Source organism: Chiroxiphia lanceolata, chromosome 3 (assembly GCF_009829145.1).
Source record: "Chiroxiphia lanceolata isolate bChiLan1 chromosome 3, bChiLan1.pri, whole genome shotgun sequence".
NCBI lineage: Eukaryota > Metazoa > Chordata > Aves > Passeriformes > Pipridae > Chiroxiphia > Chiroxiphia lanceolata.
Window position 1 is genome coordinate 58,012,030 of NC_045639.1, and position 20,194 is coordinate 58,032,223.

At 41.2% G+C, this 20,194-nt stretch overlaps 2 protein-coding genes across 4 annotated transcripts in view; both read left to right on the plus strand.

Annotated features, from left to right (window-relative positions):
• MAP3K5 (mitogen-activated protein kinase kinase kinase 5) overlaps window positions 1-12,562 on the plus strand; it is a 104,541-nt gene extending 91,979 nt beyond the window's left edge. The window contains exons 25-30 of the mRNA XM_032682033.1: window positions 3,103-3,208; window positions 5,615-5,855; window positions 8,943-9,055; window positions 9,945-10,057; window positions 10,957-11,033; window positions 11,833-12,562. Coding sequence (XP_032537924.1) covers window positions 3,103-3,208; window positions 5,615-5,855; window positions 8,943-9,055; window positions 9,945-10,057; window positions 10,957-11,033; window positions 11,833-11,893 — 711 coding nt within the window. The 3' untranslated portion in view covers window positions 11,894-12,562. The remainder of the gene's footprint in view (window positions 1-3,102; window positions 3,209-5,614; window positions 5,856-8,942; window positions 9,056-9,944; window positions 10,058-10,956; window positions 11,034-11,832) is intronic.
• A 2,456-nt stretch (window positions 12,563-15,018) lies between these two features.
• The window catches only part of MAP7 (microtubule associated protein 7), a 115,509-nt gene continuing 110,333 nt past the window's right edge, over window positions 15,019-20,194 (plus strand). For 2 of the 3 annotated variants that reach the window (XM_032682050.1, XM_032682052.1), the window contains exon 1: window positions 15,019-15,209. In XM_032682050.1, coding sequence (XP_032537941.1) covers window positions 15,164-15,209 — 46 coding nt within the window. In that variant the 5' untranslated portion in view covers window positions 15,019-15,163. The remainder of the gene's footprint in view (window positions 15,210-20,194) is intronic. The other variant, XM_032682056.1, reaches the window with a different exon arrangement.

Here is a 20,194-nt window from a genome sequence, read left to right on the forward strand (position 1 = left end):
GCTATGTGATCCTTTGGCAGGACACAGATCCTGAACCCAACTGAGATTTTTTCAGATCTTCTGATTAAAGATCTAGAAGGCTCACCATAGTTGTGTGAATATTGTGGCATAATATTAAAGCAGGAAAACCGTTTTTAAAAAAATTTCCTTTTGGAGGGTTTTCTGGTAAATAAGACCAACAGTGAATGTCAGGCTTATCCTACATATATGCAAATTTCTTGAACTTGACTCCTCCTACAAACTATTGCATTAAACCACTCTATACTCCCATTAGTAGTCTGTCTACCTTGTAATATTGTAGTGAGTTCTTATTCTAGTACTTCTGGTTAGCAGCAGATTTCTGCCAAATAAGTTATCTTCATTTCAATTTATAATAAGCAGGATAAGGAGGAATTTTAAAAGGTTACTTTTGTATCAATAATTAATGCAAAATTTATTATTTCCTACACTGAGCAATGAAACATGCTTGGATAGCCTTTAAATAGCTAGTTTACAAAGGGCAGTGTTTTTTCTTCTTAAGGTATGTATTTAATCACAAGCAGTTAGGCTTAATTATTAAGATGAATAATGAACAGGGGAGGGTGCAGCTGTGCTGAGTATCACTTGCCCAGACAGAAGTCACACAGTTCAACTGAAATGGCAATCCAAGTAGGCATTTGAGGTGGATGATTCTGTTAGCATTTAAACCTGGGGCACTGACAAGTAAAAGATCTGTCAGGAAGGATGGCATAGCATGTAAACTATTGCAGAGACTACACTAATAAGAATTAAATGCTACTCGCAAAAAACCCCACAGAGTTTGAAATTAATCTGTAAAATAGATGTTTCTACAAATCAAAGTTTTCACTTTGATTCTTTTGAGTATGCTCTCAGCTATCCATTCTCCTTAGCCTCATAATAATAGTCTTTTGACACTTACAAGAAAAAAACCAAGCATACAAGATTAAAAAAAAATGGAGGGGGGAATAGTACAAAAACCTAGTTTGGTGTTCTGATAGAGATGATGCTGGGCATCAGTTGTTTGGTGGTAATTGCCTGAGTTGTATTCTTATCAATAAAAAATTTACCACCTTCTGTTAACTTCATCATTACAAGTTGCTGCTTTGTAACTGAAAAATGTCTCTTCCATTACTAGCTCTTTATTATTTAATTAAACCCACAGAAAGTTCAAAGAAAAACTTTGCTTTATATGTGCCCAGTCTTAGTTCTTTTGGACACACTGTAGATTTCTAAAGTAGTACACTGAAATCCAAAACAGTATCAAGGCCTCAAATACTGCAGAGACTTACATACTGCTGAAAGTGAGGGGGAAAGTACTTTGCTTGTTCTTGGGACTTAATAAGGTAATCTTAGGTAACAAGGTTTAATATCACAACATCTTCATGGAACCAACCAAGCAAAAGTAGTTTTGTGACGAAATGTAAATAGCTAAATCCCATTACTGTAGATTGCTGTGTTCTTGATAAAGTTACATCATGTTTCTTCATTTCCCAAATAAGCTGCACTTACCTAAACACATCAATGTCTTGGTAGCAGTCAGTATGGGAAGGTGCTAAGTGCTTGCAAAGGGGAGTCATGCTGCCTCAGAGGGGAGTGGGCAGACTTTTGGGGCCCTTGAGCAGCTGCTGTCCAGGTGTCAGGCACAGGGCAGGGGCTCCTGGCACTGCTGATAGCTCTCCAACTCCAAACACAGTGTCTAAGTGCCATCTTGTGGCCACTGGCAATAGAATTGAGGAGACGTAGGAACAGCTGTGGTGGGTTGACCCGGGCTGGCAGGTAGAGGAAAGCCCCTACCCAGTCACTCCCTCCCTCCCTCCCCGCAGGATGAGGAACAGAATTGGAAGGACCAAAAGTGAGAAAACTTGTGGGTCAAAATAAAGAGTGGAGGGGGAAAAAACTTCTCAAGTGATGCAAAAGCAATCATTCACCATTAGCAGAATAATGCCCAGCCTATCCCTGAGCAATGTCTCCTTTGGAAAAACCAGCCTATAGTTTTATTGCTGAGCATGATGTTATATGGAAGGGAATATTTCTTAGGTCGATATGAGTCAGATGTGCTGGCCATGTCCCCTTCCAGCTTTTAGTCCACCTGCAGCCTACTCGCTGTGGGGCAGCACAAGAAACAGAGAAGGCCTTGACACTATGTAAGCTTTGCTCAGCAATAGGTAAAGCATGGGTGTGTTATCAAGGCTGTTTTAGTCACCACTTTGAAACACTGAACCATGTGGGCTGCTGTGAAAAAAATTTAACTCCATCCCAGCCAAACCCAGTACAGGTACCTATACTGAATATGATTGCTTTGGGCAGTGAAAATAATATGATTAATAGTCTGTTTTGTGCGATTGCTACTTAATGTTGTCTAGGCATTTCGTTATAGCACTGTCACCTCACCTGCTTCTTCCCTGTCATTTGAGAGGGGGAAAACAATTCCCCTGAAGTAAAGATGTTCTTGCAAGTGGCATGGAGCATCCATAAAAGGCCCCTGGGAATATGGCTAAAAGCAGTTTGAAAGCAGGCCTGTAAGCAATTAGGAGCAACCCAGAGTAGAAAATGATGTGCTTATATAAAGTACAAAGTAGAAGGAAAGAGAAAATGGTACAGCACACAAACAAAGTCCCCGGACTGTTTAAACAAACGTTAATTAACTATTTTTTTAGTTAAGTAGGAGTGGCATTACATTAGTCTTTTGATATTTCCTACAGTTGTACTTTAAAATAGACAAGTATTGCTTAGAGCAAGCAGTGAAAATGATGCAAAAAAAAATAACAAGGTTAATTAGCTTCAGTTACAAGCCTTTAATAACATGGTCTTTGTTATTTGTCTTGCTGGCATTCTTTTTGTTTCTCTCCACAGCCATGAAGGTTAAGTATCACAGTCATCAAAAATCACCTAACACAGGAACTAATACGAGATAAAAAAATACAAAATATTGTATGACATAAAAAAAATGGAGGAAGTTGACAATGTTGCTATCAAGAAATAGTTTTAATCACCTGCTTGGATACAGCATCTATAAGTTTAAACACTTTATATAATGCTGACATATATTATAGTTTTGATTTCTGGGGTATGTAATATCTGAACTGAATTTTCTGTTACTAGGTCAATAAAGTTCTCCGAAATCATAACATCAAGCCACATTGGATGTTTGCACTGGACAGCATAATCAGAAAAGCTGTGCAGACTGCTATTACAATTCTGGTCCCAGGTGAGTAATTTCTTAATACTCAGGAAATATTTATCAGCTGATCTCTTTAAACATGTTTTAGAGATGTGATTATGATGCTTCACTTAAGACTTTGAAACCAGCAGTGACCTTTTTCCTGTTCACTGTCTGTTTTGCAATTCAAAAGCTAATCAGTGAGGTGTCCAAGCTATTTTGGAAAGCACCTTTCCATGATGCATAATCTAAACTATTCCGCAACACAAGGAGTAGTAGGTTAATGTGCTCATGGATCTAATTTTTTGAGATGCACAATGCTGCCCCTTGAAATCCAGAGGACAGGCCTCTTACTAGCACATGCAGATTTTGGAAGGTATTTTACAAAGTGTAGATTAATTATGTGCTTTTTGGAGCTCGTGGAAGTTTCTCTTGCTTATGGTCAGAAGCTGTCTAAAAAAAAAAACCAGGACAGAAATCAACAAACAACCCTAAACCTCTGAAACCCACAAAAACCAAACCAGTCTGTAGTGCCTGCACTTTGAATATTAGATTTTGAATGTTGTGAAAGTAGAATACCTGGCTTCACCGAGGGAAGGAGTCTGTTTGGAAGAAAGTGTAGCCCATTCTGTTATTTCTGCTGCTTCTTAAACTTTTAACAATGGAATTAATGGTGATATTTTTAAATATATGATTTAATGCTTTAAGTCTGAAGTCAGAATACTTAGGTTCCCATTTTCTGCAGTAGGTTAAGTCTTATATTATCAGTAAGGGGATCTGAAAATTCCTACAAAAGTTACAACCGTTCCTGTTCTCCTTGGTATTTTCCATATCCCTAACACATCCATCAAGGTATAAGTAGGGTTTGTGTGTTACTTTGATGTCATAAAGACAGTCTGTCTTCTGACTTCTGATTAGAGTGCTGAACAACTTTAATAGGCATGTACTTTACTCCTGTGTAATAAGAGTTCTGTGGAATCCTCCTTAATAGACTGTTCTTTCCCATACAGCTTAGTATCAGCATTAATTGTACGAGTTCAAGCTTAAACAAAAGCCTCTCTGCCCTAATAGTGTTTGGGCACTGATCATCTGCATCTTCCCTAATGGCCTTACCCTACTTCTGTTTGCTTTCCCTTGCCTTCATCTGACTACTTTTTTTTTTTTCTTTTCTTTTTTTTTTTTTTTTGGTACCTTTTTTCTTCCCCTCCTAAGAATGATATGAAGATTTATCTCTGGCCCTAACGCTTCTAAAAGTAATGGGATGTTTAAGGAGTGTTGCAAAGCAGATTTTATACAGTTATACTTCCTGGTGGTGAACAATGGCAAAGAACTTCTCCATCACACTAATAAGAACAGAAGTTCGAAGCAAATTCTGGCATATTTGCCTGTCAATATTTGGGTAACTGCTTTATAATAAATTTGCTTTCTTTAATATAGAGGAAGCACAGCTCTGTTGATCTTAGTATGTTCAGCCTTGAAAAAGGTATGTAGCATTGAAATGAAGAGATGAAATAGATCATGGAACAGATGATTCTTTTGTAAAGAACAGAAACATACTTATTAGTTATTCAGCAGAAAGGGCAAAAACCAAGTGTGATTTGGGAAAAAAAATACTTTTTGGTGAGGAGACTAGAGGGAGTTCTTAACAGTAAGGAGCCACAATTGAAGGAAGGAAGAAAGATTTATATTAAATGGTTAGAGTTACCAAACAGATGTTGTTGCAATAATAGGTTCTGTAGGAGTAGCAGATCTTGTGTCCGTATCTTGCATACCTGGTAAACTCTGGTAGGTGGTTTAAACAGGACATAACAAACCAGAGTGCACGTACAGCTTTGTGTGCACAGTTTCATGGATGTGCATCATTACAAAGTAGGCAGTGTTCCCTCTAATAAGCAGAAGGGAAGTGTGCTGCTTTTAATTCTTGGGAGAGGGGTCTATTTCCTCTCTATATCTTTGGATAAAATTTTTTGGTAAACATGGTGTTCTTCTAATGAGATAATGCCAAATATGACAGAATAGCAATAGCAGTAATAGCTGGATTTAAAAGAAATAACAGTTTGTTTGATAAAAGATTTCAGGTGAGACACATAGAAAATACAAATTATTGAGAGTGGAATTAAGCAAAAGAACTTCTGCTGCACACAATACTTCAGCACAATTTGAAATAAAATGCTAGCCAAATCTGGAATCATATTCATCCAGATGTTTGGTTTTTAGAGCTTTTTAACATTCAATAGGCTGAATAATAATTTGCAAAAATTAGATGCTGTTACATTTTAAGTGGTCTTAAAACTCTAGAAAATATCATCTGTTCTCTTGTTACAGGAATTTCAGATCTGGTTTACCCCAAGCTATAGGATGATCTGCAAATAGTCACTTAGGTCTGCTTTTGTTTTAATGTTTAACTAATGTGTAACATCTTTACTGTTTTTTCTTTTGCTTATATTTTAACAGAATTGAGGCCACATTTTAGTCTTGCATCTGAAAGTGATACAGCAGATCAAGATGATATAGAAGTTGAAGATCAAGATGAACAGTCCCAGAATCAAGCCATCCAGCAGCCTTGCATTGTCATGGAAGATGCAGTAGCTACCTCAGGTGTAAGCACACTCAGCTCTACGGTATCCCATGACTCCCAGGCTGCTCACAGATCACTGAGTGTCCAGCTGGGCAGGCTAAAATTAGAGACAAACAGGTGAGTCTGGACATCAGGAGACACAGAGACACTAGCCTGCTTGGGACCGTACATATTGTTTAGCTTTTAAAATACCTGTGCTAGAAGAGTAGTGATTGCCAAAATTCCATAGCACTGCAAGGTGTTCATTTAAATGACAAAATGTTTAGCTGTGACTGATCATTTTTATTAGTTTTAATGATTTCAAAACAGTAGTGATGCAAGTTAAGGTCGATCTTGATTTCAGGTGCCCTTTCAAGGAAGGTCTGGAAAAAACTGACTTGCTGCCAAGCTTCTGCTTTTTCTCTCCTTCATATGCTCTGTATGGCTGATGAATGGTGTTATGCTTTGTTTCCACGAAGGCAGAACTTGCTGTTCTCTTCTGTAGTTATTCTTGGGGAGTGAACTCAAGCTGACTGACAGCCACATATGAACACCGCAAGGAAGATACTTCAGACTTGTTTTGTGCGCAGAATTCACTGCAAGCAGGATCTGTGCTTACCAGCAGCCATTATCTTTTTATTAAAGATTTGTTCATCAGAGAAAGATGTGAAAAATAGGTGTTTTGTTTAAAAGAAGAAATGAGCCAGAGATTTGGATATTGGATTTTTTTTCAGAAATATATGCATTGCACTTTAAACCTGAAAAGTGGTTCTTTGGGGTTTTTTTGTTTGTTTAAGAAATGTCAGAGAAAAATCTGTCTCTGTTCTTTTATTCAAATGACCTTCTATATATTTTGTTTTCTTTTCATTAAAATATACCAGTCTGTTTAAAGTAGATATTTAGCTTTTGCAGCATTGTATTTATGACATGGGATTCCCTACTGACCTCAGTAAATTTTGAATGTGATCTTGATAGAAAGAGAACATGTCTTCAGTAAGACAGTGGTTATGCCAATAGGACATTCTTTGGAGTTACAGTTCCAATTGAAGTTAAAATGTTAAATTGCACTTTACTTTTAAATGTGTCCAAGAAGGTTGCCATAATTAGAGGAATTCATTAGACTGTACTGTTTTTAATAAAGTAACAGTATTTTTGGGTTCTTATGTTACAATTAATTTTCTTGCTTGTGACCACTGAGAAAATTTGGAATGCCTTATTGATAAATGCCTTATTGATTAAATAAATACGTAACTATTTTAGATTGGCTCACTTTAATTCACAAGTTTATGGTGGGGAATAGCCTCAAAAATGATCAATTTGTAGAGGTACTTTTTTGCTAGCACTGCTGCAAAGCCTTTGGCCAAATAATCACATCCAGTCATTCACACAGAAATTTTGAGGTACATAATGCGGACAGTTGTTTAAATCTTAATGAAAGCTTCATTGGCATAAGCAGCAAGCAGTTATCAGGAGACAATAATTCACTATTTGGCCCTGAAGGCCTTTTTCAACCAGAATAGACAGAATATCCCTGAAACATCTCAGCCTTGGCCATATTGATCACCTTAACTGATCTACTCTGGCCTCCAATTGGGAGGCTTGGAGACACACCATCTATAACGCTGCTGTTTCCTTTGAGAACGCCCGCAGGATCACTCTCGAGGAGAAAAGGCAACGCAGAAAGAATCGTGTCTTGCAGAATACACCATCTAAGGAGTCTTTCTGCTGTGCCTTTCGCAATTGGATTTGTCTGTCTCGTATTGGCCTCATAAGCCACCAGCGTGCCTGTAACAAACATGGATAGAGCTTTCCCAAATCTTCGTTCACGAAGCCCAGTCATGATGAGACAGAATATGAATAAGTTAACTGGAAGGTGACTTGTCTGTACAGAATATCAATCTGCACTGAGAATGACCAAGCTGTGGGGTTGCAGAGATGCACAAAGCAGCTCTGTTCCCAAGGAGAGTGGACCTGTTAAGAATTATTAGCTTGGGTATAGAAGCATTCAAATGCAACTATGCTGCTGGTAGGCCTGCGTGCAAGCTAAGAGTAGGACTAGATGTTTTTATAAAGCAATCATATGGGATGCAGTTTAATTCTGTGCAAAGACAGGCAATGTGCTTTTGTGGCACATTTTCTAACTGAATTCCTATCTTTTATTGTCCCAGAAAAAAAGGTGTAATGCTCAACTGGTGTAAAAAAAATAATAATAAAAGGAAACATGCCAAAATGGAACAGTTATTGCATAGTTTTCAGGCTGACAAAGATTTCAGGAAATGGATGAAGGTGCTGCAGTTCTTTCAAAGCAGAACTTCCTAAGACTCAGAAGTCATTAACAGGTTTCTGAGTGTGTTCTCCATGTCCAGTTTCTCATATCAAGTTCCTGAAAAGACATTGTTCACAAATCCCCTCTTTTACTAAATCACTTTTCTGAAAGCTGCAGCAGTTTCACATAATAATTTTCCGTTATATTCTGACTATTTTCTTTTGATCAGTTTGAAAGGTGCTGGCTACTGAATCTCTCTGGGTTTCTCTCTGGGTTTGTGTTATGATGGAGGTCAAACACAGGTTCCAATTTACTTCTGCTTGACATTCTCAAATGTAATTGCTTAGGGGAGGATGCAAGTATTTTGCCTCCTCTTTTCTCACTCTTAACGTAGTCTAGGAGGGCAGGCACAAAGTGCCTCGTATGGGAAGAAGAGACAGCCCATCTGTGGTTAAGAATGTGTTTTCCACATTTAAGAAGTGCAACCATACGTTTTCACCACATTTTCATCACAGCTTCACCCTTGCCATACCCTTGAAAATGTCTGCTGGAGAGATGTGAACTGACATTCTTCCTTACAAAGGATTACGTCACAAAGTTTAGCCCTTGGTTTATGAAACACTTTGATATTGTTCTCAGTTACACAGTTTTGTTTAAAGCAGAATGCCGGCTGTAGAAATTTCACTGACACTTTATACTTTATCACTTGTTTAGTGAGTGAGTGTGTATATGTTTAGGGCTTTTTTTTTTTAGGGCTATAGTTATAGGAACCAATGAATGTTTATATCTTGGTATAGGTCATAATAAATCTATGGTGAATGCATATTCCTGTGAAAGCTGAAGAAGTCTGTCTTTGTCTTTGTCAGGAATGTTTCCAGTTTAAGTATAGTAAGATTTTTGCTTTCCTGAAAATTGAAGCTAATTAAGGAAATGTGTGCTTTCTTCTGGTTACTTCGCAGGTTATTGGAGGAGTTGGTTCAAAAGGAGAGAGAATTTCAAGTCCTCTTACATCAAGCTATAGAAGAAAAAGATCAAGAGATCAGAAACCTACGGCTCAGGTCACAGCCAATAGGTGAGAAAAATTTTCAAAGAAAAGTTTTATACTATATAGCTGCAGATGAAATGGTGCCAGCTAAACATCTGTTCATTTTATTGAGCCAGTCTTCAGCAAAGATGCCTTATTATGCTGCTTCTGGTAGGGTTTACTCTGAAGTAAGAGTGTACATTGTGGAAACAAATTACTGAATTTGTTAATCAAAGTACAAGGAATGGTACGATTTAAATATTTTTGTTTGTGATTATATGGAAGAGTACGAGGCTCATATTCTACAGAATAAATATTTCTAAAGAGGATAATCTAGTATGTTAGGTATGTGTTCCTTGAATTACAGCCTGTTCCAATTGTTCCACTGAAAGTTCAAGAGGATCTAAATGGTGAAATGTAAATACAACTTAAAGGTTTCTGAGGGAAGCCGACTTTGCTGTGTATCTGCCCTGAAGAAGGTGGAAGTGCTAGTGCAGTTTGATGTTTCTGTGTAATATGCCTTAGGGAAGTGTTGCTTCCCAAAAGCAGCTGATCCTCAATCCAAGGCATTGCCTGTGCACCGATTGTATGAATTGCACTGAACAGTTCAGTTAATCGATGCAAACAAGCTTCGTGTAGAAACAGTGACAGTGAAATCGATGTGCCTTGTACTTGTAAAGTCATTTTATGAAGAGGGCAGAAAATCTCTATCAGCGTTCGCACTACTTGAACTGTACCCCTAACCAAGTGGAATAATTAATGTCTATAAATTGTAATTAAGTGTGGGTTTTGGGAATTGACATTTATCTTTATTTATGGCGATACTGGTATTCTAAGCTTGAATGGAAAGCTCACAGAAGAAAGTGCTTCAGGAGTCAAAAATAACAAGAGGTTGCTTTGGCAACATAAAACCTTATCTCAGAAATGCTCATTTCAGATATTCCTGGATTGTCTGTCTGTCATCGTCATTCCACTGGCACAGGGACTGAAGACCCGGATCTCATAAACTGGCTGAGAGTTCATGGAGCTGATGAGGCCACGATAAACAAGGTAGCAATGATTCTGTTCACTTTCTAGTACAGTTGCAGTACTGTTTTGTGTCTCAGTAAAAGAAGATATCAAACCTTTTTAATTATTTCAGCACATTTTGAGAGATCGATTTGTTTTCAGATGATAAGAAAAAGCCATGAATGTAAAGGCCTTCTTAAAAATACAGTACTATTAATAATTCCTAAATCCGATTAGGAATAAGGGAATAAAATGTCCTGGTAAATAGACACTCTTGCTTTTTCAGTGTCTTTACACATTGCAGCAGTCCCTGCTGATGATATGCTGAATACAGTGTACCTGTTCATGCTTAGCTAACTGTGCCAAAGCAAAATATGCTAAAGTAGATCAGTATGCTCTGCAGCAAATTATATAATTTTAGAGGTGTTGAGCACCTCAGAATATCAGCTGACTCAGGAACACCTGCATGTAGTTATCACTCCTACATATCAGATCAAAGGTTCATCCAAATCCAATTACATCAAATTTAGATGCCATTCTTGAAAAGGTAGGCCTTAAATGTTGTTTTTAATTTCCTTGTGGGTTAAATGTGGTATTAATTATGCTCTGGTTTGTGTTCACTGAAGTCTGTGATTCTGAGATATCAGTGGTAACAATAGAAATGCCAGTTGACAAAGGTTTTGAGTAGCTGTAAAAGCATTACACCTTTCAAGTTGTGCTTGGTATGGCAACACAGAATATACAGTGTAAAATTTAAGTAGCTCCGTTGTATTTTTAAAACAAATGTGGATTAATCTGTTACATGCACCACGTTTTACCTCAATTTTAGGTTTCTTCCAGGTGTAACCTTCTATTTTTAAGGGCAGATAATCCTAGGAACATGAACTTAGGAAGCTAAATGGTATTTCTAACAAAATGTTAATTTAAACTTCTTTTTGTAGTTCTTGGCTGAAGAATATACCTTAACAGATGTTCTCTGCTATGTTACACGAGATGATCTGAAATGTTTGAGACTGAGGTAATGCTTCACGTTTAAATGAACTGTGCTGAGCAGTTGTGCTTTGTTTCAAGAGAAAATAACTGATACTAATTTATTGTATTGTGCAGTATTAATTTAAAATAAGTAACATTTTCCAGTATGTCTTTGTATGCTGACACAATCCTGCTAAACAGCTGGATACTGTTTAAATTTTAAAATAAGCTATTTCTATTAAAGGCAAAATATTAGGGTAAGCATTTACCTTACACTGATTATCCCATTAGAGCCTTGCTTTTATTTTAAAAGGTAGAGATAGCAAAACTTTCAGTAGTTTATCATCATCATCAAACTTCGGAAATCTTACTTATGGACTGCAAGTAACACTAGATTTCACCTAATCATGCCAGGTGTGTGGGTCACTGCAGTACCAAGTTTAAGCAGAAGCAATGGAAATTATCAGACACTATGTGCGTGCCCAGTCAGTTTAAAAAAAAGTAACTAAAAAATTACAATAAAAGGCAAGTGTTAAGATTTTTACATAATTGACACTTTCATCGTGTTGGAAGTCAGATGTGGGTTATGCAAGTCCTTTGGACCAGAAGTCTGAATTCCAGACAGCAGGCATCTGCCAAGTGGAACGATTGCCCTGTACTATAATCAGGAAAGGACTCTGTTCTCTATTTGAGTATTGCATGTTGAATTTCACCTTTGATCAGCCTTCCCACTGAATTTCATTGATCAAAACCAGGGCAAGAAAATCAGAAAGCACCTAAATTGGAATGCTTTGAGGCTAGAGGGTATCTTTGTACCTGAGTGTCTTTATGCTTTTTCTTTTCAGAGGAGGAATGCTATGCACGCTCTGGAAGGCTATCACCGACTTCCGAGAGAAACACACCTGACATTGAAATTTTTCTTTGCTTCTCTGCAGAGATGAAAAGATTTCCTTTCAGCACAGAGCAGGTGTGCTGTCAGAGGGACTGTTGCACTTTAATCCAGTATTTGTTTACCAATGTTAAAAACACTGCAGCTTCCTGACTGCTTTTATTTCTATAATCCATAAGGAATCTATAAACAATCTGCAACATTATTTTACTTCAAATGTTTTTACATGCAGATTTTTCAAAAATTTAACCCCATAAACATACACACAAAGTTATAAACTCATGAAATATTGTAGTAAAGTAAGCAGATGTTAATTTCATGAAAAACTGATGTAAGATTTCATGTGACTGTACATCACTGGAACAAAACCAAAATGTGACAACAACTTTTCAAGTTTCTTTGTAATATATCTCAATATTATCTGTAGTAGAGCTTCATAATTTCAATCATAATTAGATATTTTTCTTTTAGTGTGCAAGTTCTAAAGGTAATTGCTTTACCTACTGCCCTACATAGTTTATTATTGTTTATTTTTGGTAATTTAAGTTCTATGATGCATTTGTTTTAGAGTTGTTTATGTACTACTGAACTGTACCAGTTGTATACACCTGAACCACAGTAATGTTAGCTTGTTCTAAAGCTATCTCTGACATACACAGTTGGAAATAAAAATAACCTAAGACTTACTTTTTCCTATATTTTTGGACTTTTAAAATAATAAAGGTGTAGAACTGGAAAATATTGGAATAAAAAAAAAGAAAAAAAATCAAATTGAGTATCAAGGGAACCTTTCTGACACATGTTAAACTTACTGTGATTTGAGTTGGATTATCACAGCATTGAATATTTTCTCGGTTTTCCTATTCAGTCTAATTTCTGTACTAACAAGCCAAGGCCAAACAAAATTTTTCTCCATGTGCTCTACTTCACTTGAGAAATGTGCTCTACTTCACTTTTTCTACTTCTGTTTATGCAATGTGTCTTTTCTCACATGTAATGAAAAATGATTGTGGATGTTCCCTGTCCATCCACTGTCACTGTCACTCCACCATTGTAGCACTGGGTATCAACAGATTCTTCTAGGGCAGCTGCAAAAAATTCCAATGTGAGTAAGACTTGCCTGGACAAGAAGGTACTTCTTCCTTCAGAAGCCTTGGTAATCAGTGAAAGGCTTATGTTCTCAATTTTTCAGGTCTAGCAAGCATTTTCAAAGAAAACTAAGTATTTTATTTTAAACATAAACATGCTGTCCTAACATGTATATAGTAATTTCCACTGACTAAAATGCAGCAATTATGCATTTAAAAAGACAGGCTAAACAAAGAACAGTAGATTAAATAATTTTAGTCAGTTTTTTTTTACTCTGAAGACAGTTCCACTGATTTTTGGGCATAGGTAGATTCAACTCATTCCAAAAACTTAACTACATTTCATGAGAAACATAGCTACTGTTTACCAATTTCTACTGCTATTACAGCAGGAAACAGTACACATTCAAGGTAGTTTTAAACACTGGAAAGACCAGTGGTGGAGGTCAAAGCAACTGAAAAACACCACCAGCCATTGAAAAGTGACCCTTAGGACAATGAACATTCCTAATTTGATTTTTTGTGTGAAGCACAATCCTGTATCAGTCCATGATTGCAGTTGGGAAACCTGATTTCACACAGCATGAATAGACCAGAATGTAATTGCATTGCTCTGTTTACTTTGAAAGCAATGCAGCCTGTTCTCTATGACTCTGAGCGCTCAGAAATGCCAGCTATGTATAACAGAAGGGAGTGTGATCAAGGTTTCAGTTGAATGTCTCCATGAGACCGAGCCTGGCACCAGCTGGGAATTAACTCCTATAGTTCATTGCTGGCTTCACCAGACCCAAGGTGGCTTCTGCAGAGTTGCTCAGCAATCAGTTCTGTATTCTCCACTGTAAGACTATATTGGGTCTGAGCCATGTCTAGGCTAGGCCACGTACGCTTGGGCTACTTGAGCGATTGTGATCTGGTCTGAAGTGGTTCCTTGAACAGCACAGCTTATCCATATAGGTACTAGATCTGTGCACAAAAGCTTATGTAATATCCCCACTTCAGGCTACTTCATATAGATTGTGCTAGTCACATTACTTTTTATATCCCCGAAAAGAATGTGAAAAACATTCTGAGACAGAGTGCATCAGACATCTGGGACTTTTCAGCCTGGCTCCCTGAATATGCTAGTGGATACGTGGACCACAAGTGAGGGAATTGAGATTACATTGTAAGGACACATGATGTTTCAGTGCAGGATTTTGCCTAGGGCGACATTTTGACTATAGGGCACACCATGGGGTTTCAGCTTAGATAACCTCTTGGTCCTTGATCCATGCTGCTGTAAGCCAGGGCTCAGGTGGACCAAGATACACCTTTGCCCCTCAATTAACAGATCACAGAAGTGAAAACTCGATCAAGGCAGTGCTGATCTTGCTGTGTTTTGTGCCTTCCAGCGTAAAGCTCAGCCTGTTCTTGTATCCCAAACGCCCTCCTGCCCACAAACCACAGGGCACGTTTATCACTCAAGCCCCAAGCTGCTTCTGTTTTAGAGCACAAATGGCTCCTGGTGCAACAATCCCTTCCCCTAGAAGACCTCATGCCCTGAACTTGAAAGTGCTGCACGGTGGCTGAAGTTGACTTTGTCCAAGCACACGAGACTAAGGGAGCTGCGTGTCTCCACCTGCTTGCCCGTGTGCCATGAGTTTCTTTACAGAAAGGACTGATACGTCGACAGCTTTTCACAGAGCCATTTTTTTGGAAGCGATGTGTTGCGGGCAACTCTAAACCTGACTGTTCAAAAGCACGTGCCGCAGCAGCGAGTCTGCAGCAGTGCAGCTCTTCCCCATACGATGCGGCGCATCTCCTGGCCCTGTGAGGCGGCCGCCACTCCTCCCACCTACCGTCGAGATGGCGAGCATCCCCAAACCTGTTGTTTCTCCCCGCGCTGGTACCGAACGAGCTGTGCCAATGCGACGGGAGCCGCTCTGAGGAAAAATACCAGCACACCTGGGTGAACACCGGCACGTCGGCTGCCCGGGGCCGCCGCGGGGGCCGGGAGTGCGGGCAAGCGCCCCCGCACCGCGCCGCACAAGCGCCTCCTGCCCGTGAAGCGCGGCCGCTCCCGGGCCGCGGGCGCCGGGCCCGCCCTCACCTGCTGCCGGGCAGAGCCCGCCGGCGGGGGCGGGGGACGTGGCGCTCTCACCTGCCCAGGGCCGCGGAGCCGCGGGGCGGAGCAGCCGCGCTCGCCGAGCAGGAGGAGACATGGCGGAGGCCGCGGGCAGGAGCGGCGGGCGCCGGCGTCCCGCAGGTGAGGCGCTGCCGCCGGCCCGGGCGGAGGGAGGGCAGCGGCGCGGGTCGGCCGGCGGCTGCGGGCGGCCCTGCGCTCCCGGCCGGCTGCGGGCGGCCGTGCGGGACGGGAGCGCTGCGGGGCCCGGCGGCGGCCTCGTCCGCAACAGGTGCGGGGGCGCTCCTTGGCCGCCCGCGCCCGCCGGGCTGCGCGGGGGCTTCGCTCCCTTCCCGCGGGGCACCCACCGCGGCCCGGCCCGGGGGCAGCCGGAGGGCAGAGCCGCGCCGGTGGGGGCGGCTCCCGGACCGTGCCCGCCGGAGCGGCGAGACCCCCCGCCTTCCTTCCCCGGCTCCGCGGAGGGGCATCGGCGGGTCCGCGCCGTCGTTTCCAGAGCTTGGCTGGTTGCTTCGAAACCTTCTTTAAAGGATCGGGGTGCTGCGGCGCGTCCGCGCCGGGCGGGGATAGCGCGGGGTGCCGAGCCGCCCGCGGGGGTGGCCGCCGGGCTGCGGCGCAGGAGTGGGGGGCAGCGGGCTCTGAGCGGGGCTTGAGATAGTGGCGAGCTTCTGCAGGAAGGGTGAATACCCGCAACACCTGCTAGCGGGAATGGGGTGAGCCCCGGCGGGAGAGGAGGGACGGCTCGGCAGGGTCAAGGTACCTGGCGGCGCCTCCCGAGCGAGCCCCGCCGCAGGGCCTGCGGGTTTGGCTGCGCCTCAAACGCGTGCGAGCGACGGGCTGCTGCAAGCCCTTATTTCCTATAGGAAAGGCAGGGAGATGTCCTTGCATCTCCTCTAAGGAGGAATGTACGCTGCGAGAGCGTTTTAACGCGCTTTTATTTTGGCCCTAAGGGCGAGGAGGGTGCAGGGAGGAGATTTTGGCTTACGCAAGCGGATCGACCGCTGTATCACTGTCGTAGGCGCGGATGCTGTTTGTTTTTGTGGGCAGTGGAGGGGTTGCCTTTCTGGCACATTCACTGGGAGTGCTGCTTGGTGGACTGTGAAAGCTGACTCCAACTTTTAGTCCTCTCCTTTTCTTCCTTTTTTATCTCCTTCCACAGTACAATTCCACTCACTTTTTGCTAGTCTTTCTCTAACCTATGTCCAAGTTTATCTCTGAATCCAAGCTTTTTCATCAAAACAGCATATGAATAGGCCATATGGCTGTTGCTTAATTGATTGTGTTTCCACAGTGTAATATTTTTAATACATACTTTATGTAATGCAGGCATGCAGTCACAAGCAATGAGTGTGGGCAGATCCATCCAAATGCTCTCGTTAGTAAACTTGAAAATTGTAATGTTTTGCTCAGGAGTCCTTCTTACAAGTCACTCCTGGGCATCACTCTAATGTTCAGCTTCAGAAAGGGTGTGCATCTGTTTTCCTATGTATTTTACAGTTTGTAACTGCATTAACTTCACTTTCCATGGAAAGAACTGACTGTCAGTGTATTTTTAAAGCCAAGTCTAACAAATTCTTTTCAAGTTCTTTACCTTGCATTGCTGATGTCTTTTTTTTCAGCTCTAGTATCAGTCTCTTTCTAATTCCTTACCAAAACTGGGGACAAACCAACAGGTTACATGTATATTATATATGTACAGTTTTAAAAGGATTTATATGCTTAGATTTATTCCGAGTTTGCTTTATAGTTTCATTGCATGCTACTGTGTTGAACTTTTACTCATTGGGCCGTAGTTGTAGACAGGAGATGGATCTACTTGCATGAGTTGGTTTTTTTGAATTTAAATTGCTTTGTGCTGTCAAAGTTCATTCAAAACTTCCTCGTGTGTGAAAGGTCCAAGTTAAACTTCTGTGAAGTTGTTTATTGTGTGTTGAGATTGCTTTAGGTCTCTGAGTTATCGCGGGCCGCTTTCCCGGCGTTTACAAACAGTAACAACCTCGTAGCATCTCAGGGAGCTGCTCGGCGGCTGTTTGGTCTGTCTGTGAATGAGCAGACGTGTGTGCCCAGGGAGGGCCATGCAGATGGCTTCGGCTGCAGTCTGCTCTGCAGGCAGAACCCTTGTGTCTGGATCCGGCTCCTTATGAAGGTCAACATCCCGTCGTTGTTTGGGGAAATTACCTACTGGTTGACTTATTGCCTCTGTTTACAAAACAAAACAAACCAGCTAAATAGCTCTGTGTGTTGCGGTGTGTGTTTGGGTTTGGTTTTCTCCCTCTCCTGTGGCTGTCCACAGGGACTTTCAGGACTGGTCTGGGGAAGTCTTTAACGGCACCACAAAGGCTTTGCAGGGAGATGTTACAAGTGGCTCCCTTTATTGTTGGGCAGATGGTCTGCTGCACTTAACTAGCTTTCTTCAGGTAAATGGCTTAATTACCAGGGTGAAGGGTTTTTCTCCTCTGCCATTCATAAGTGTGTAGATGGCAAAATGAGTACAGTGCTCAGGGAGTATGCTAGCTTATACCAGCTAGAATTTTTAAATGATAATTACTCAAGCATTTTATAGTGCTAACAGGCTTTTCAGTGATTCCTGAGATGAGAGAGGCCCTCTCGTGGGGAATAACACATGGAGAAGCTTCTAAGGCACCTCATTTTATGGCTGCCTACCATCAGCATAGTCATGCCTCTGCCTGTGGGAGTTTCCCCGCGCCTGCTCTGGGCTGCCTTGGCCAGCTCTGTGCACAAATAACAATTTGCTTAGGTGCTGGGAGACCAGAGAGAGCGAAGTGGTTTTGGATCGTTGCAAAGAAGCTTTAATGCCATGATTTTGTGTGCTTTTAGTGCTCTCTTCTAAGTAAGTTTATTATTGTTCCTTTCTTTTTGCGACAAAACGAGTCTGCACTTTAAATGATGTCGGTGATAGTTGGCTTGCAAAAGCCGAACGCTTGGGATGTTTGCTCTCTAACTGCTGGTGGGACGTTATTGCTTGCTTATCCTGGTGTTTTCTCCATCTGAGAATAAATTAAGTTTCTTCTTACTGTGTTATCTTTTTTCTAACAACTAGATAAATTATTGGGGAAAACGCAAAGGTACAGAACCATACAGTGGGTGGGAGCTGAAGACTTGCGCCAGCTCCCCATGGCTCTTTCCCGACGGGAAACGTGTTTTGCTGGGGAGGATTTATGCAACGGTATCGTGACACACAGGTTTCATCTCTCTGGCGGCTGAGACAGTTCCTGTTCCTTCCAAGGGGAGCTGCCGGGTGCAGGGCGCCGGTGTTGTCGCGTCACTGGCCCGAGAAGGGCAGGGGGCGGTGGGTTGTGCCCGTGCCTGGCTGCGGGCACCGCGGACACGTCCCAGCGCTCCACCACAGGCTGCGGTGCCGCCCGAGGGTCACCCCCGCGCCGGCCACGGCTCTGTGCTCTCACTCGTACTGTAAACAGCGGCTGTCAGAGCGCCGGGTGTCGTCAGGATAACGGGGATCTCCAACCAAATGTTACGTTGCCGTGAGGGTATTTGCTTACAAATGCTGAAAGTGCTGAAGGTTTGTGTGTTGTTAGCGTGCTTTAATTTCCATCCGTAAGTATCTAAATGTTAGTCCACTGAGAGTATTTTCTGTCTTTTAATATATTATTTAAATTGTGGATCTGTAATCCTTCTATTGTCACCCCTCTCTGATTAAGACCTATTCAAATTTTGACATTGTGTATCAGAGCTTACGGTTACTTATTTGGTCCTACATTAATAATTTTTGAGTCAGTACTGAATTCACAGAGACTCAGACTTATCAGTAGCTTGTAGGATGACAACGATACAACTGAATAAAACTTATTAGTGTGGATGAGAGGGTTAAAATCCTTATGGAAGACACCCCTCAACTTTAGAAAGCCGCCAAAGTACTGTCTCTTGGTATCTCTCATTGGTCAGGTAATGTCTACACACTGGAAAAGTTTGAACAAGCCTTTTTATATGCGTATTATGTAATGTGAGTCAGGCTGTCTTTCTCCACCCACCTACACCCAGCGCTTCTAATGTAAAAAAAAAAAAAAAGAAAAAGGGGGAAGGGAGGAGATGAAACAAACCACAACAAACACAAACTCAGCGAAAACCCAACAGTCGCCCCCAAAAAAGCAAACCAAAAGAAAACTAAAAGAAAAAAAATCACACCCAAAAGAGCACACAAAAACCCCAACAGAAAAAAACTGGAAAGCCAAACACTGCCAGAAAAAAAAAAAAAGGTCTGAGTTAATCAAATATTAAGCCTGATGAATGATGGAGGAGCAGCTGGTTTAAGTGGTACTTCCAGTACAGGAAGAGAACCTTACTAATCTAACTAAAGTAATATACATTGCCATTTTACTGGGGCTTTATTTTGAAAATGGAGATACTTCTGTGTGTGCTAATTCAAACTGTAAAAATTGTAAATTTACGATAAGCTGAGATGGCAACCATTTTACTTGTATGATGACTGATTTGTTGATATCACATATAAACACGTTTAATACTTTACAGCTGAAAATTATTTGTGGTGTTAAAGGCAATTAAATGATCAGAGCAATAATTGCCTCAATTATGTAAATACTGTGTAATCTTGCAACAGCGTATTTTCTTTTCCACTTGAAAAAACCCTGTGTAAGTCTAGATCCACAATACAAGCCACAGTGTGCTGCTAATGTTGTTGAGGTAACTGTCTTTGCACTTTCCTGCAGGAAGGAAATCCTTGATATGTGACCTCTGTTAGAAAAATGCAGTGGCGTGTTAGTATTGTGGCAGAACAGGCCACGTGTATGTTATAGTCTTTTTCACCTTAAGAATGTGTGAGAAGTGGTCCATTTGTTAAGCTGGTTCAGATTTAACTCTGCAGTTTTCCTTAGGTGTTGATTCCATGAGTGGAGTCATGCCATATTTGTTCATTAAAACAAGTAGAAGATATATTTATACCTTTTGTGGCTTTGTGGAGCAGTCTTGATAATATGTATCCTAGGACACCTGTCAGAGTTCAAGGAACACCATAAATTGTCTGCCAGTATGACATAACGTGACTAGGCTGTCTCACTATTCAAATGAAAGGAGTTGAAAACCTGGCTCTTGATGACAATGAGATTCTTCAGAGA